At 44.8% G+C, this 18,644-nt stretch overlaps 1 protein-coding gene across 7 annotated transcripts in view; it reads right to left on the reverse strand.

Moving 5' to 3' along the window:
• SLC9A8 (solute carrier family 9 member A8) overlaps positions 1-17,757 on the reverse strand; it is a 65,880-nt gene extending 48,123 nt beyond the window's left edge. For 4 of the 7 annotated variants that reach the window (XR_004385169.1, XM_032879000.1, XM_032878999.1 and 1 more), the window contains exons 1-4: positions 17,643-17,748; positions 17,146-17,193; positions 15,565-15,743; positions 9,360-9,440 (exon numbers count right to left, since the gene is read on the reverse strand). Coding sequence is in view for 6 of the 7 variants with exons in the window: in XM_032879000.1 (XP_032734891.1) it covers positions 9,360-9,440; positions 15,565-15,743; positions 17,146-17,193; positions 17,643-17,668 (334 nt within the window). In the remaining variant the exon portion in view is untranslated. Of the gene's footprint in view, positions 1-9,359; positions 9,441-15,564; positions 15,744-17,145; positions 17,194-17,642 lie in introns of all 7 variants that reach the window. The other 3 variants (XM_032878998.1, XM_032878997.1, XM_032878995.1) reach the window with 2 other exon arrangements.
• Positions 17,758-18,644: the final 887 nt, after the last annotated feature.

The following is an 18,644-nucleotide window of genomic DNA, read 5'->3' on the forward strand; positions in this document are numbered from 1 at the left end:
CTCGATATCTGCAATTCTAGTAAAGTAGTAGTAAAGTAAAGTACTAGTAAAGACCCTGTCACCTGAATTTTATAGATAATGAAATTTTGTGGACAAGGAAACTGAAGCTAAGTAAGTGATGCCTTACCACTTACCACTTACCAGAATTGTGTAAGAGTGAATTATTTTATTTTTTTTTAAGATTTTTTTTTTTTTAATTTATTTGACAGACAGATCACAAGTAGGCAGAGAGGCAGGCAGAGAAAGATAGGAGGAGGAGGCAGGCTCCCTGCCGAGCAGAGAGCCCGATGCGGGACTGGATCCCAGGACCCTGAGATCATGACCTGAGCCGAAGGCAGAGGCTTTAACCACTGAGCCACCCAGGCGCCCCAAGAGTGAATTATTTTAACTTTATTTCAGATGCACATGGTTCAAAATTCAAAAGGTAGAAGAGTATTCTGAAACTTTGAGTCTCTGGGCTTTTTTCCCCCAGGCTTTTGCTATCACTACCATTCCCATCTGAATACATGATTCCCCATGGGTCGGGGCATCCAGAGCAAAAACCGCTGAAAGGTACAGGCATTTTTCATTCTCACGCATGAGGCCTGCTCAGCTCCCCTTCACTGGGCCCGTGTGAGCTGCGGAGAATGCTGGCTGCTAAGTGCTCACAGCCGTCCCCTACTCCAGAAAAGTACCCTCAGCTGCCCAGAGGCACCTTATCAGGAAGTTGTGCCCATCCTGCACCAGTTCACAGCCAATGACTAACTAAGCCAGTATTAGGAGTCCAACACCCTGGCTTTAGAGAGGGACAACTACGGCGTGAGTTCCTGCCCCAGATTCTTCCTAGTGAGGCTCAGGCTGGGCTGAAATGGAGATCGGGCCTGGCATTTGGCTCTTTCTCCTCCCCTAGTCTGGCTTCCTCCCTTCCTTACAGATTTATTCATAAAGCGCACCCCTCCATAAACTATCTGTCCCCAACCCTGTCTCAGACCCTGCTTTTCAGCAGCCAACTTAGGACGACTGGTTTCAAGAGTGGAGTGGTTCCAGGAAGCAAATTCGAAAGATGCTGTTGGATTACTCAGCAGCCAGCTGGCAACGAGGACCCCAGCACAGTGGTGAAGTCCTCCTAATGGTCACTCCCCTGGGACTGCCTTAGACTGCTAGGACTCCCTTGCCGAGGACTGGGTGGGAACACTGGGTGGGAGGCAGTGGCTCAGGCATTATCTGCGAGGCTGGAGAGGTGTGGGGGAAGTAAGAACAGTGGGATCGGAAAGTGGGATTTGGAAAGAGAAAATGACGGCTCAGGCAATCACCAACTTAAAAGCAAAGGGTGAGAGTCAGAGGGCCTCCTTGGCAACATGTAAGTAGACCCTCATCTCCCAAAGCTGGTGGGCTTCTAGAGCTGACGATCAGACATGAGGCTTAACCGCAAGCGTGGCAGATCTTCCGAGAAAGTTGAATTCAAGGGGGTCCATCTACGCCTTCTCCCGCCAGGCCTGCTAAGGAAAAAGTGGGACTCTGAGACGTGGGGGAGTTATCTTGGGGAGATGCACACGAGCAACTTGAACCTCCAGATACCTGGGGACCCTCTGGGCTGGCAGAAGCGGCCCCATCTCCCCGCTGGAATACAGAGCTCCCCAGGCTATTTCCGGATTACACAGAAGCCCCAAATAAGTCAAACGTCTTATGTTAACTCCTGCTCTCCGTCATAACCTAGTCCCAAAGGACCCAGACCATATGGACGTTCCCCGGAACACCACACTGGTCCACTAGACTGTGGGCATCATGTTACTCTGCCACGACGAGCAAGAAGTGGTGAGTGGATGTCTTGGTGAAGCACAGAGCTTCAGACAGAATGGTTCAGGGGCCTGCCCACCTGGGAAGCTGTTTAGGGTCAACTGCTCTGGTGCATGACAGGACACTGCCTCCAAGCAAAGGACAAGACTTGCACGTTCCACCTCCTACCACCAAGAAAGAAGCGCAAGGCCTGGAAGGCTTCCCCCAGGTTTGGAGGAAACTCCTTCAACCCATTTACTGGTTTGTGGGAGGCTGACAGTTTTGAGCGGGGCCCAGAAGACAGGGCCGCGCAGCAGGCTAGGCTGCAGTTCGAGCAGCTGTACCAGCTGGAACACCCCACCGAGCTAGAAGTATCTATGGTAGAGAGGGCTAGCGTGCAACATCTCAGGCAAGCTGCCGTCGGGGGGCGGCTCAGTACAGACCCCTGGGCTTCTGGAGCAAGGTCTTGCCATTTGCAGCAGAAAACTATACACCATTTGAAAAACATTTGAGGAAAAACCCCAAAGAGCTGCTGGCATGCTCTGGGGCCCTGGCAGAGACAGAGCATGTGAGCATAGGACATCAGGTGCTCACGTGCTCAGAACTGTCCTTTCTTTTTTTTTTTTTTTTAAAGATTTTATTTATTTATTTGACAGACAGAGATCACAAGTAGGCAGAGAGACAGGCAGAGAGAGGAAGGGAAGCAGGCTCCCCGCTGAGCAGAGAGCCCGATGCAGGGCTCGATCCCAGGACCCTGGGATCATGACCTGAGCCGAAGGCAGAGGCTTAACCCAGTGAGCCACCCAGGAGCCCCAGAACTGTCCTTTCTAGGTGGGGTTGCCATCAACGGCCCAGCTCTAGGGCCAGGTGGGCCCAGCAGCAATGTGCTGAAAGATGGAAGTGTTACGTTGCAGATCGGGCTCGTGTGGCTCTAGAAGCCACAAGCACGCTGCGTGAACAGGCGCCCCAGGCCTCTGTGTCTGCTAGGGCTGTTAGGTCAACACCTCCCTCTCAGGTCCTACACAGGACCGACCTCGCTGGGAGTTCTCCACGATTAGCTGACAGGAGGAGGAAAAAGCCAAGCGTGGCTCGTGGAGGATTCAGGCCGCCTCTCAGCTCGGCCACTCCAGTGTTGGAGCAATGGGCTCAGGAACACGGAAGCAACGATGGCAGAGATGGGAGCTGCGCAGGAGCTCAGCAGCCCGGACTCCCACGCACCGCAGCTCCTCTAGCTCCTACCATTGCTGAATGGAGGACCGGACAGCCACAGAGACTGACACCTGTCACCTGACGTGGTCCCATCCCTTGTGAAGACCAGCTAGCTACATGATAGCAACTCGATGACCTCAGACCCCCCTCCATTCCAGAAAGGGTGGTATTTCATCTGGACTGAGACTGACACGTGTGCCGGCTATATGTCTTTGGGCCACTGCTCAGGAACCACAAGTGTCTGATCCACCAAAGTGGGACAGTGGGTAACTCCACATGGCCCTATACCATGTACCACCCCTTCCAGAAGCTGCCGGCCAGCCAGGATGGTAAGAGGGTCTCTCAAAGAAACTGAGGCACGAGCTTGGAGATGACATCCTGTGAAGAATGATGCTCCCTTCAGGATGCAATTTACTCCTTAAACCAATGGCCAGGGGCGCCTGGGTGGCCCAGTCAGTTAAACGTCTGCCTTTGGTTCAGGTTGGGATCCCAGGGTCTTGGGATTGAGCACGCATTGCACTGAGCTCCCCGCTCAGCAGGGAGTCTGCTTCTCCCTCTCCATCTGCCTCTACCCTCCTCCCTGGCTTTATGCACACAAGTGCTCTCTCAAAAAAAAAAAACAAAAAAAAAAAACTTAAAAACAACAACAAAAAACCACAATTAAACACCAACGGCCGCTATAGGGTGGTACATCCCCAAGGGTAAACATGGGTACAGACAGCACAGAGTGGGTAAAAGGAGGAGCGGCCCCACTCAACATCACTCTCAGGGACTCACTTGGGAGTGGTGATTCCTACCCGGGGAATTTCTATTTCTTAGGCTGAAACTTTAGGCTCAGGGGGTCAAAAGGTCCTGGCTCCCAGAAGGTGACATTTCCCCCAGGGTTCACATAGTAAGAGCTGCAATGGCTGTTGCCCAGTTCCTTTGGGCAACTTGAGCCAACAGACCAGGTGGTCTAGAAACAGGCTACTGTACTAGCAGGGATAATGGACCCTGATCCTCATGAGGAGATAGGTCTGCTACTATATAATGAGGCAAAAAGGAATATAATTACTTATGTAATATTCTTTGAGCTGCAAATGATTTTTTGAAAATATTTTTAGCCTATTTTGTCAGCTGTAATTATAGAATCAAGTTATATTATCATAAGGTAATTTTGAAAATCCAATCCTTGATTCTGCTACCTAGTCTACAGCAGACACCTCAAAGATACTTTAAAGGAGTCCCGCAGGTTAAGATGAGAATCCGTACCTCAGGGCTGTCTGTTTTCTGTGGAAAGCCTGTTTTATATATTTTGTTTTTAAAGTAGCTCACATTTTCAGAGGAACGTTATTCCTTTTTCCACCATGGAAGAGAACATTTAGGTGGTGAAAGTGGAAATTCAAGGAATCAGCCCAAACACCAGCTTTCAGAATACAATTATTTAACAACCTTTCTTATTTTAAAATTTAGCCTATCTCCCTACTCCCACATAACTAGAAGATTTAAGAATAAAATATACAACCTACGGATGACAAAATGCTCAACTGAGAGATGACCATAAAACTAGGAAAGTCCAAGACTCCAGGAAAAAGGAGGAAATTATTCCACACCGAGCACACATTTAGTTCACGGCAGTAAAAAAGTAACAGGTGCTCCAAGACCTTGTCACCTCTGACCTGCATCCGGGAACTAAGAGACAGTGCTAGCTAGCATTCTTCCTTGGAACGTGACGGCCTCAAAAATCCCGAGTCTCACATGATCATTTTGTCAATCTGACAACCAATTTTGGAATCTGCCTCTAAGACAACTCCTCTAACATCAACAAAGGAGTGCCTGTTTCTTCTCTAATTAAAAAAAAAAAAAAATCAAAGCACCTCAGGGGTGTCTGGGTGGCTCAGTGGGGTAGGCCTCTGCCTTTGGCTCAGGTCATGGTCCCCCAGGGTCCTGGGATCGAGCCCCGCATCAGGCTCTCTGCTCAGCAGGGAGCCTGCTTCCCCTTCTCTCTCTGCCTGCCTCTCTGCCTATTTGTGATCTCTACCTGTCAAATAAATAAAATCTTTAAGAAAAATAATTCTTAAAAAAAAATCAAAGCACCTCTGATTCAGGAGGGTTCCCTCTGAGACACTGTAAGCTGTGTCAGCATTAGTTAGACTTTAATAGTCTAAAAAGGAACAAAGCTATTACAGTTTCAGCTAGGATTCTCCCTTTGTCTAAAAAAAAAATTAAAAAAAATTTTAAGAACTTAAGTACAATCAGAATATCTACTACATCTGCTTTCCTCTGAATTTCCTTTAGTCAATAACTCAGGAACTGAGTGATTTTTTCCATCACATTCCACTCAAAACCACCATTGACATAAAGAGCACTGAATTAAAAAAACTAAAATCTTTTAGTCAAAACAAGAATGAGTTAATAAAACTAAAGGCACACAGTTTAAAAAAAAAAAGTTAAAAAAGGCACATAGTTAAGAAGGTTATAATGAGGGAGCACTTCTGTGTATCCTAGTCAATGCTTCAATCAAATCTGGGTTTTCTAATTATCAGTAGTATTGGCCCTGGATAGGGCAAATTTCCAGTCCTTACTTAACCCCTTCTGACTTTTCCTCTCTGTAAAATGAAGGATGATTGTGGGGGAGAAAATCCCCTGTTTTGCTACATACAGCAGTGGATAGTAGGCAGTATAATTATTTCATTTTTCAATTAGCAATAATCGTTTATTGGATTATTATCGGATAAACCTCATTGGCTACGATACTGCCACTGCGCAAAGCTAATTATTTCATTTTTATACCTCATAAATTTCAGGCCAAACACACAGATAATCAGCACCCATAAACGTAAATATGTGAACTTAATATATGGAAAGAGTAGTATAAAGGAAAGAACACAAAAAATGATATAAACTCAAACCAAGTAAAGTCATCTAATCTGTACAAGCCTATGTATGGTCTGGAAGAGAATGAAGCATAATAAAAACAGCTGAAGTTGTTAATGAAAAGGATTTTTCTTTCTGTATAGCTGTTTATGCAAAAAAAAAGAAAAAAATTTTTTTCAAGTCCTAAGCTACAGAATTTCGTAAGTACAAAAAGTATCCGAAAAGCTCTGAAGAAGCGTCAAGGAAGTATCTTTAGAATTTCATGCTGATGGGCGCCTGGATGGCTCAGTCATTAAGCATCTGCCTTCAGTTCAAGTCATGATCCCAGGGTCCTGGGATCAACCCCCGCATCGGGCTCCCTCCTCAGTGGAAGCCTGCTTCTCCCTCTCCTGCTCCCCCTGCTTGTGTTCCCTCTCTCGATATCTGTCAAATAAATAAATAAAATCTCTTAAAAATTTTTTCATGTTGATAGTTTCTTATAAAGAATGAGAAAAGTCTGGAAATTCACCTGAAAATACAATAAAATAGAAGAGAATGTGCTTTTAAAGGGAAGATAGTCCTCTTCTATACAGATAGTTTCTTAGGAACTCTGAATCTTTACATCAAAGACCAATCATGTCTCTAAATGACAGCAAACTGAAAAGCAACTCTGGGCCAGAAGAGGTAGGCTGGGAGAGCTTATCCCTGAAAGACGGAAAACCTCATTTTCTCTGGCAGCTTCATCTAGATTCTTTGTTGGCACAAAACTTGGAAATTCTTGAAATGGTGGATATCTCAATATTTTGTTATACTTTGCTCCAGTAAGAGGAAAAAAGTTTTCCTTCAATTGACATAGCATTATGAAATACAGAACTATTTTGATAGCTTTGTCAGCATTTCTAAATTCTAACCAAATGTCCTCTAACATAATAAAAAATATTTCTGGACCCCAGCCCTCTCCCTGGAACTGCTCTTAGCGTTCCAATCACTTGAGTTAGGTAACGGAAGTTTTGAAAGCAAGACTTACTTTCCATCAACCCTTCCACGACCTAGCTGTACAGGCTACAGTTATTTCTGCTGCATCAGTGAAGAAATGAACCTGTGGATGGGGAGACTTGGCCAATCCCCAACATCATTCCACTTCCCATCCAGGCTGGGGAGACTGTGAGGTCAGAGTTCATCCTACAACTTCTGTTGGGAACAGGGGGAAGAGGAGGCCACTTTTCCCCCTGTGACTGCTACTGTAAGGAGAGTAGGCCTGAAGCTGGAAAGGTTCAGGAGAGAGCCTGCCTCAGAGTGAAGCCAAAACAAAGGGGAGCACTGTTGAGAAATGAAGAAAAACGAAGTCCAGGAGATACGATCCAGCTAAGCTGCAAGCTAGCGCCCCCTGTAGGTTTTTCGGTTCCTTGGGCCAGTGGGTGTGCAATTCCACCCTCCCCAATGTGTTTGCTTTGAATCAATTTGAACTGATTTTGTCCCTCAAGTGGAAAGAGTCCTGAATCAGTTAAGATGCTTATAGCTGCAAGTAGAACACCTGCCTAAAAATGGCTTCAACCACCGATGTTTGTTACTTCGTATAGCACGCAGCTCTAGAACTGTCAATTCAACAAAACAATGCAGTCAAGAATCCAGGCTTCCCAGCTGTCCCTCTTGGCAACCCTTGGCATTCTGGCTTTTGTCTCTGCGCCACAGTGTGACTACAGGACGTGCACCAGTGCTCCAGGCATCACATCCTCATAGAACGGCATCAAAGGTAGGGGAGTTTTGTTTGTTTTTTTTTAATCAGAGAGGACAGAGTGCACTCCACTCAGCCCTTCCCCGTGGTTTCACGGGCCAGAACAGGGTTTCATACTGCCTTCCTGTCTTCACGCCATTCAACCAATCAATGGCAAAGGACAGTGGAATTATCGAGATGGCATAAAAGACCGTCTTGACCTGGAGGAGCTCATCTTCTTTGTGTGCACTGTCGCAAGATTCCTGATCAAAATTAGGGTGTTTTCAAGGAAGGAGGGGGAAATGGCTCTTGGGTAGGCAACCAACAATGTCTGCTGTAATTCCTAAAACAAGCACTGGTGTTCGCTGACTTGCAGTTACCCAAACATTCAAAGAGTGAACATGACATTCCAAACCAAATTAAAAGAACCATCCTTTCCATGTGCATAATACCTAAATACACACCAACTATAGTTTTTATTCTAAGAAACTATGAAAACTGAGCCCAAAACTGTACATTCCTTGGAGTCCTGTTAGGTATTAGTTGTGCAAGTTATTTTCAGTATGCCAGAGAGCAAGAAAGGGGTGTTAATAAATGACCATCCCATGCTTAGAGCTCGAAGACTATCTCGTTAGCTAAGGTTGTTTGAATCTGCCAGGATGTGCCGCTCTAGAGACTGCTGAACAAAACGGGAACTCTGAGGAAAATTGTTTCCCAACTCTTTACTGAAGACCAGTACTCTCCAGTGGTGTCTCTTCCTTAAGATATGGCATCACTGGGGGGTATGAGGCTTGCATGAGGCGGCAATGCAAAAGCCCACAGGCAGAAACCTGACACTTAGTAGCAACGTGAGGCCCAGGGAAAACCCAGGCTGATACAGGAATGCAGAAGGCACAAGAGAAGGTGAATCAAAGTCTGAATGTTCACCTCCAAAGCTAACCTAAACCATCGCTATCCTGTAAAAGTATTACTACACACGCTAAACAAGACCTCCAAGGCAAAGAAAATTAACTTACAGAGCATCAGCAGTGATAAGGAGAAATTAAATACCATTAGTAGGCAAGTGGAAACTAGTAAAAGTAACTACGGTATCATAAACTGATGAATGCCTTAGCTGATCTTAGTGAAAGCTTATATACTATGCCTTAAGCACCCCGCCCACATTTTAGTCTTGATTTTAATACTTACTGAAAAGTAAGGTCCCTGCACCTTCCTTCATTAACCATTTCAATTAACTTGCACGCGAGCTCGCATCTGTTATTACACTGATTCATTCCCTTTATATAGAGGCTAATTAGCTTTTTTTCTTTTATTATTTATCACTGAAGTACAGTTGACATACAGAGGCTAATTATCTTAATAATTAACTGCTGCAGGAAACAAGAGAGAAATGTGAGGTAGAATGGAATGTTCCTGAAGACTTTAACTCTTGACTGACAAGGAAGTGAGCCATTTTTCTTTCCTAAACCATCAAGTGAGAGTCCCTTCTGGCTGTAAAATTCAGTGACCCTATAAATTAAGTGTCAATTACTCATCTTAGTTGACTTGGGTGTCTGCACAGCCTAGGAACAGAGGTCAGTGTGCCCCAAGGGTAGCTCCAGAAGCAGAAAGGCCTTCGAGCTACATAGAGGGGGCCTCTATGTGATCTTTAGGTGGTCAGCACCCCTCTCTGAGCCACAGTGTCCTCATCTGTAAAATGGGATCATAATACCCTCTTGGCAGCTGGCAGTGAGTATTAAATGAAACCAGGAATGTACCACATCTCGTGTGGTTCCTGGCACTAGGAAGGCACTGGAAAAATGGTATTATTACCGCTTTTATTATAGGATCGCGGATAAGCACTTACCTAAAGAAACAACCGCAACACTCTCCGGCAAGAAATGTAATCTGTATTGGATCAGTAGATGCACCAATATGATGCAGATGGCTGTGGGGAAAAAAGAAGACATTGTTAGAATGGCACAATTTTAAGTAATAAACACCAAGCTCAAAGCCGCGGTTATTTCTGGGGGTGTTGCCAGGAAAATATATGTACAAGGAACAATGACACAATAAACTGCAGTTGTATTTTCAAGCTCTTATTTCTTAACCTGGAAACAGACTCACGGTGTTCATAACACTGTCTCCATATTTCTTTATACGCCTGGACTACTGTGTTTGCTAGGAGTTACGAGAGAACAACACATACCTAATGTTTTTCTAACTTGTTAAGCCTAATACCATCATTTATTTGAATCTCTTGGATTCTGAGAAAAGTCTTCAACTGTTTTGACATAACTGGAAAACTTGAAATGTTGAGAAGGAAGTCCATGAAATCAATCACTTTTATGCAAATATAACTGCCACAGAAGATGTTGACACAAAGTATTTTGCCACCATGTGATTGTTTCCTTTTAATAGAGAAGGAAGTGAGAATATTATACAGAGTATTGTACAAAGAGGACAAAGTAAATACTTTGAGAACATCAGTGACCAAAAGATGGGGTGCCTGATCCTCAGCTGGGTACCAGGGCTCCCAATGGTTAAGGGCTTCCCATGAGCCAGGTGCTATACTGAACACTTCCCAAACACTCGCTCACTTGGCCCCCAACACTCCTCTTAACTAGTTATTATTATCATAATCTCACGTCACTGGTAGGTACTGCAGGGTTGAGCCTAATTCCAACCCCGGACCCTTAACCACAGGCACCCACTACCTCCCTCCCAACTGCCTTCACTCCTCAGCCACCAAAATAGGAGTAATGTCTGACTTTTCTCACAGAGGTGGTGTCATGAAAGAAAAGAAAGAAAACAAGAGGAGGTAAAACTGAAAGAAGAAAGTATTTCTGGACACCCCACAAAGCATACTTTCACATAAATAATTCCTAGATGTAATTTCATGGTCCCAATGCAAGTGTGCATGTCTTTTTTCATTACACGCCTAGGTGGTATACCATCTCATTAATCATAGTATTATCTTAACAGCACTAAAAATAATTGTTGATTTTTTTTGTAAAAGGAAACGTTTAAACAATCTGCAGGGAGGTTAATGGCCACTGTTAGAGCCTGCACATACAAACTAGATATCTTTAGGCCCACCAAAAAGTACCAGGTGGCCAGAAAAAGGAAATAGTTGTACATAGAGAAACTGTGTCTCCTTTCGTTCTGTGCTTTAAACTATCAATCTGTGGTGTTACTTTGTTATAAATATTTAACCTTGTTAGAAAAATCCTATATTAAATGCTAAGAGCAAGAAAAAAAATGTTCTAATGCATAAGCACAACAATATGTCGATAAAGGCAGGCCTATTGTCTATAAAGGCAGGTACATAAGTACACTGAATACAGATTTAGGGAGTTTGCTCAGCTTCTGGTCCTCTTCTGCACCAAGCCAGAGGAAAAAATTGATTTAAAAAGTTTATCCTAATAAATCAAACATCAATTTGCACCTTTAAAAGCAAAGGAGGGCTCCTGAATGGCTCAGTCAGACCCCTGACTCTCAGGATCAGGAGATCCAGCTCTCTCCTTCTGTGCCTCCCCTCCCTATCACTCTTTAAAAAAAAAAAAAAAGCAAAGGGGGAAAACTGTCTATCAACAGAAAGAGCTAAATATGAGGCTTATCAATGGCAGGGCCAGTCTCCAGCCACTTAAAAGAATGAGATCTGAAAAGAAGACCCACAGAATGGATGAGTATTTCTATCATTTACCTGATAAGGGTCTAGTAACCAGAATACATAAAGAACTCTTACACTTTAACAACAAAAAGACAAACAATATGATTTAAAAAATGGGCCAAGAACCAGAAAAGATATCTCTCCAAAGATACCAATGCCCTATAAGCACAAGAAAAGATGCTCAACATCACTGGTCATTAGAAAAATGCCAATCAGGACCATGAGATACAACTTCACACTGAGATGGCCATATTAAAAAACACAACACGATGGAAAATAACAAGTGTTGGCAAGGAAGTGGAGCCACTGGGACATGGGGGCACTGCTGGAAGGGATGTAAAATGGTACGGCCTCTGTAGGAAGTTCAGGAGTTCCTGAGAAAGTTATACATAGAGTAAGCATTTAACCCAGCAGCTCCACTCCTGGGTATGTATCCAACAGAAATTGAAATATATGTCTACAGGAAAACCTGTACACAAATGTCAACAGCAGCACTACTCACAACAGCCAAAACACAGAAACAAGCCCAATGTCCAACAATCGATGAACAGATAAATATAATGTGGTATATCTCCATGAGATTATTATTCACCCGTAATAATGAACACACGACTAACACACGCTACAACACGGATGAACCTTGAAGATACAATGCCAAGTGAAAGAAGCCAGGCACAGAAGGTCACATACTGTATGATTCTATTTGCCTGAAACGGAGTAGGCACATTCCTAGGAATAGAAAGCAAAATAGTGTTTACTAGAGAGTGGGGGTAGGGGATGGGGAGTGACAGATCTTAAAGGGTACTGGGTCTCCCTTTGGGGTGATGAGAACCTTCTGGAACTAGATAATGGTGGTGGTTGCACAACACTCTGAGTGTACTAAATGCCACTGAACTGTACACTGCAAAATGGTTAAAATGGGATATATTTTATGTTTCTTTTAACACATATACCTTCTTTAAAAGAAAAAGAGATGAAGTAGATACAAAAAAGAGTAGTAACGTAAAAAGACCTCTAAGACATTCTAAGATGAAAAAGCAAGTTACAGGAACCTATTTATATTAAAACAAAAAAAATACAAACTAGATGTGCCTGTATGTGTGAATGTGCTTATGAACGTATACATGCATATACACATCCATGCTTTCAGGAATATTCGGGAAAAAAATAAGAAAGGACAAAAACTTCCGTGTGGTGTGGAGGACAGGTATACCACAAGTTAATATGCTTCTAAATGTTCATGCCCGAAGTAATAATTATGGAAACTGTATTAAAACATAGGCACATCAATTTTAATAACTCCATTAAATTTAAAGGCCTATAAAATGTGTCAAGTGATGCTAATTGTTAACTCTAATGTAAGTCAATAAAAATGACTCACCACTGTTTCTGCAGAGTCCAAGATCATCAAGGGTTAAATCAACTGATTTCAAACTTCTAAAGTCAAAAGTAACTGGTGTTTTGGCATCCCTCCTCAAAAACGGGAATACACTATAATCCTTTGTCAAGCTTGTAGGACATAAAAGTTATACTTTCATTTGACTTGACTAAAATAGTAAACAAAAGCAGCATCTGGGGTACCTGGGTGGCTCAGTGGGTTAAGCCTCTGCCTTCAGCTCAGGTCATGATCTCAGGGTCCTGGGATCGAGCCCCACGTCGGGCTCTCTGCTCCACGAGGAGCCTGCTTTCCCCCCTCTCTGTTTGCTTCTCTGCCTACTTGTGATCTCTGTCTCTGTCAAATAAATAAATAAAATCTTAAAAAAAAAAAAAAAAAAGCAGCATCTGACGGGCTCAGTTAGTTAAATGTCTGACTTTGGCCCAGGTCATGATCTCATGGGTCCTGGGATCAAGCCCTGCGTTGGGCTTCTTGGTCAGTGGAGAGTCTGCTTGTCCCTCTTCCTCTACCCCTCCCTGTGCTGTGCTCTCTCTCTCAAATAATAAACAGACAGAGAAAACAACCAGGGGAGGGGCAGGCAGAGGGAGAGGGAGAAGCAGGCTCCCCGCTGAACAGGGAGCCCCACGTGAGGCTCCAGGACCCTGAGATCATGACCTGAGCCAAAGGCAGACACTTAACAACGGAGCCACCCTGGCACCCCAATAAAAAAAAAAAAAATCTTAAAAAAAAAAAAATAGAATAGTAAACAAAAGTGGTTACATGTGTTCCAGGTTAGGAGTTCCTGAAGTCTAGAATAAACTAGGTGCTAGCATTTCCCCCAATTCACTGTGGTTCATGTATTTAGTGAGTTAGCACTGTCAACTGCAGCTCTTTTTTGACTTTATCAGATGTGTATTGTTCGGACATCTAATATATAAGCCATATAATATTCTGTTGATAATATACAAGAAAAGAGTAAAAATGCCTCCAAATTTCTTGAAAAAGAAAGCATTCCATTCTGCTCATGCATGCTGACCTACACATAAAAAGTGGAGATACCAATTCATAGCCTGTCCACAGTCTGATGAGGTGAAAACAAAACCCCCTGACACGAGAGTGACTCTAGAGTCTAGGCTCATGATCTGTTTGAAAAGACGATCCAAGTAAACTTTTTGCCCTAATAAATAACAGTTCAGACCCTTCCGGCCCCCACATGTGTTACCACTGCACGGGGTTTTGCCAGGACCAAAAAGCATTCTAACAGCCGGTTTTGTGGTTTCTGGAACAAACTAACCTTCAGTGCTCCACACCCTGAAAATTACTCTGAAAGTCTGACTTACCCTTATTATCTTCCCAGGAAACAAAGTAACTACAAAACTAAAGTTTTCTTCCAGGCCTGCCTTGTATGCTGCCTACCTTACCAAACTGACAACAAAGTAAAGAGGCTAATAATACTGGTCCTTCAGGATTAAGGATTCAGGTACTAAAAGACTTCTTGATCAAGAAGAGAACGGCTTTTCTTTAAATTCAACTAATACCGCAGAGAAAAAAGGAAAAACAAAGAGTCCTTGATTGTTGAAGTAATCCCCTAGAAGCAGAACTCAACTACATTCACAAGGTACACAATTACTCAAGCATATCAGGCCCATGTGGGACACTGCACACTTGTTGTTTGTATTTTTCAGTATTCGTTTTAAAAAGTTGTGCGGGGGTTTTTTTGTTTTATTTTGTTTTGCTTTTAAGTAGGCTCCTTGACCAGCGTGGAGCCCAGCATGGGGCTCAAATTCACAACTATGAGCTCAAGACCTGAGACCAAGCGTTGGATGTTCAAGCAACTGAGCCACCCAGGCCTCCCAATTTAAAAGTTTTTTGAGAGATTAGGCTGAGCCCTGGGATTTTAAATCAAATGATTAGATTATTAAAATTATTTGACCATTAATAGAATCCAAATGTAAATGTGAAAGAAGTTCTAGTCTTCTTCAAAGAAGTCCTCAATGACATCAGCGAAATGCTCTGTACCTTTCAATCAGGTTGTACTTCCCATTCCTCTGAAAAGACCTAATCTAATCAGAAATATGGCTCAGTACCCTGAAAAGAAGAACAGAAAATGTAAATATGCCAACTTTACTCTTCCAATAAGAGTTTGGATTTGGGTCAAATTTGAAGCTTTATTTCTTCCTTTGTCAGCTAGTACAAAGTGATTGTGCAGTTTCAATTGTTTGGGTTTTTTGTTTTTTGGGATTTTTTTGGGGGGGGGGTCTAAAACCGTAGACAGTCGTCTACAGTCTCTAGGAGGCATCTAAGTTATTGCCTTTTACCTAAACTTCTCGACTAAGGTCTGGCAATCCAAATATTAATCTCTAGTCTCCCAAAAACCAGACATATCAATTGCTTAATCTCTCTGGGCCTAAATTTTCTCACTCATTACTGGAGAAGGTTGAACAAAACAAGACTTTTCAGAGTACATCTGTTCAAAGAAAAAATGAAATTCAGTAAACAATGACATAGGTGGTACGCAGATATGGCAGAAGTCCTAACCACAGTTAATGGGAGCCAGAGGGCAAGAGAAAGGGTATTTGATCTTTTACTCAGGAACAAAACTTTTAATTAAGTAAAATTTACACAGAAGCCTAATGGGAGACAAAATGCTGCTCTGGTCAGAAAGTCAGATGCCCTCCCATTTGACTTAGCCCACCTCCTGCTCCCACCACTACCCGCACACACACATGTGAGCAGGGTTTGAAATCCACTAAGTGAGAAGATGGTCAAGGTTCCTTCTAGGTCAAAAATCCCTTCTTTCTTCCAAATGACATCTAAGATATTCTATAAAGAGCTCTTCAAAATTACTAGGCTCAATGACTTTATGAAGAAAAAGGAGTACCCTGTTGTGTTATGAATTGATCACTGTCAAACCAAATGGAAGAAAGACCTGAAATCAAGTAAATGGTGGCTCAGACAGGATTGACCTTAGAGACAGCACACACAGACACACAAGATGGCAGATGAGGGGGTGTCCACATTCACCTAGGACGAGGAGGCTGAAGAAGATGGTCATGCCGCTCGACTGTTCCTCCTGCTGAGCCTGCTCCCCTGTTTGCACAGGGAGAATGGGCTTGGCAGGGGTCGGGAGCACCAGTTTCGTGGTGACAACCAGGGTAGTGTGGAGGGTGACATTGAAACCTTCGTGAGTTGTGTTAGGGAACCTGTTGGACATAAAAAGCAGCAGGATTAGACAAAGGGAAAAGGGCCCTGAGTATCAACACACATACACAAAGGAGAACCTGGCACAGAGGACGCTGGGATTCACGTCTTAACAACCACCGGGCAGGTCTCAGACAGAAACTGATTCAGAAAATTCCTGTCTGCCACAGCAGAGAGTACCAGTGATTCAGACGCTCCAAACACAGCCACTTAGAGGACAGGAACAAGGGCAAATCAGGGCCAGTGTAGAAACCAAATGCCGCCTGCTCTCTGGCATTTAATGGAGGATTTAAATGGAGACAAACTGAAGTCTCATCACATTCCAAGATCCGACGTTATTTACTTGGCGCCTTTATTTCTCCTGTTTACATTCTTTTCCTTAAATTATAGCAGCAAGTTGAAGAAGTCACCCAATTTACCCAACTGTTGATCTGGCTAGAACACCCCATCCCACTTTACAAAATCCTTCTCAGATTTCTAAAGGCTCAAATGTAACCTTCTCTGTAGTACTGCACCCACCCCACTTCTTGCATTCTTCACAGAGCTCTCTCCTCACCCTGGGATGGGACTGCAACTAGTGCAGTATTCACATAATCATCACCGCAATTGTGATTATAATAGCTCATGTTTATTGAGTAAATGCTTCATATCAGGGACTACATAACACACAACCTCTCACTTAATAGGCATACCAGGCCTGAGGTGGGGACTGTTCCTTTCCCTTTTTTACCCACGAATAACTGGAACTCAGAGAGGTTGTATAACCTGGCCTTTGTCTCACCTAACCAAGTTTGAGCCCCAACTTGAAACCACTGGGCCATACGACCTCTTTTGTTTTGTGTGGCTGAGGCCCAGGTTTGGTGTCCACAATAGTGCATTTGCTGAATAAATCAGCAGACGAAATGAAATGACCACCCAGCCAGCCAAGAGATAGATCTGAAAAGATGTCAGGGGAGGGAATCGGATTTCAACCACGAGGGTTCCTTCTTAATTTTTACAAACCCGTCCACACAGATGGGGCATCTATAACATGCAATGGGTCGTGCCCAGCAGATATGGGGAGGGACTGAAGAGTGGAGTCCTTCCCGATAAGTACCGGGAGGACACAGGACCCCCACCTTGCCCCCCATCTCTATCTCATGCTGTGTAGTTAGCCCCTTAGCTCTTCCTACTCCAGCCATCCTGCCTTTCTTTCTGTCCCTCAAAGGGACTAAGGTCTTTCTTGCTTCTAGCCTTTTCCATTTGCGTGTTCGCTCTCCTATCCCTCCTTCTCATCATTACAGTTTCGGCGGGCACGGCACTTCTTCCCAGCGGGACTCTCCCATCCTGACACTTCCTTTTTCTTTCAGCACTCTGACATCATCTTGCTTGCTTATGGTCTTTCCCCACTAGAATGGAAACTACCGGAGGGCGGCTCCTGGTCGGCCTCCTTCACTACTATGTGCCCAGGGCCTGGAATAGAGTAAATGGCCAACAGTTAACGAATGAATGAGATTCGGTGGAGGAGACAGATGCGAAAAACCACCGTTACCGTGGAAGAGGCCACTGGCTAAGTAGTGGGTGGGGGACTTCCTGGAGGAGGCGGCGGAGCTCTCCCTGATTATCAGAAGACCGAAAACTGGGAAAGTGGAATTTGGGTTTCGGTTTCCGCCAGACGGCTTTTGAGGCCTGCCCTGGGCTGCCGATACCCTGCACGAGGATCCGACCTCAAGGAGGCTGCAGGGCCGGGTTGGGCCCAGGCCCGTCCCTCCCGCCCTCCTCGCTGACACAGGCATGGTCAGTCCTGGCCAACCGGCACAAGGAGCTCCGCCTTTCAGGGCCAGAGGGCGGCCTGAGGCACTCGCTGTCACCCGCCGGGGCCCAGCCCTGCCGCCTCCGCCGCCCGGGAAAAGCCCACTCACTCCTCTTCCGCCATCTTCTCCCCCATCCTGCGGAGCCTCCAAGACCATCGAGTTCGGAGCCGGGGGCTAGCAGGGACTGCTTTTGCTTCCGGCTTCCGCTGGAGGCGCGTGCGGATGGACAAGCGGGGGGCGGGGCCTCAGCCGTGAGAGGGCGGCCCTTCTGTCCCTTCGTCTCTGTGGCCTGAAGGTGGGAGGACCCGGCCTGGGCACTTTTAGGGCATTGGGTCGGTTTGGGTCTGATGACCTCCTGGCCCCATAAAGTTTCGGTTTTTCTTCATCCTGGGCGGGGAAGCTTTGAGAGCAACTCCTGTGAGGTCACTGTGACTCACTCTGAGAGCAGGCGCTCTCCACCCAGTATGCAAGACTTGACACCAAAAGTTGGGACGGAAGCTTTTGGCCAAGGCTGTGCAGAGGAACCCCCCCCCCAGGGGACACTTCCCCAGTCTGAGCCCCAGTTTTCCTCGCAGGCCTTTCCACCTGGCCTTGCAGAATTGTGCAGTATTCTATTTGTAAACATTTACTGAATTCTGACTATATGCCTATCGTTAAAATAGAGGAGGCTGAGCGGTGCCTGGGTGGCTCGTCGGTTAAGCCTCAGACTTGATTTCTGCTCAGGTCAGAACCTCAGGATCCCGGGATCCAGGCCCCCGCCCTCTTCTTGAGTTTAGCGGGGCATCAGCTTCTCTCCCTGTTTCTCTCTCTCTCCTTCTGCCCTTCCCACTGCTCACACTCTCTCTAAAATAAATCTTTAAAAGATAATAAAATAAAATAGGGGGTGATAACCTAGGCCTGGATCGTTTGTTAATTTCATAAATAAATCAACAAATACCGATTAGACACCTCTATGTGCCTAGCTGTGGTCTCTGGGGTTGGGGTTACAGAAAGGAACAAGGCTTATGGAGTAAGAGAGACCCCATCAGGAGGACTCCTACCCTTGTGTAAGGCTTTTGGGTTTGACACCACCTCTGCTGTTGCTACCTCCTTCCTGGTCCAAGCCATCAT

The sequence above is a fragment of the Lontra canadensis genome, unplaced genomic scaffold (assembly GCF_010015895.1).
Source record: "Lontra canadensis isolate GAN:19392208 unplaced genomic scaffold, GSC_riverotter_1.0 scaffold65, whole genome shotgun sequence".
Classification (NCBI taxonomy): Eukaryota; Metazoa; Chordata; class Mammalia; order Carnivora; family Mustelidae; genus Lontra; species Lontra canadensis.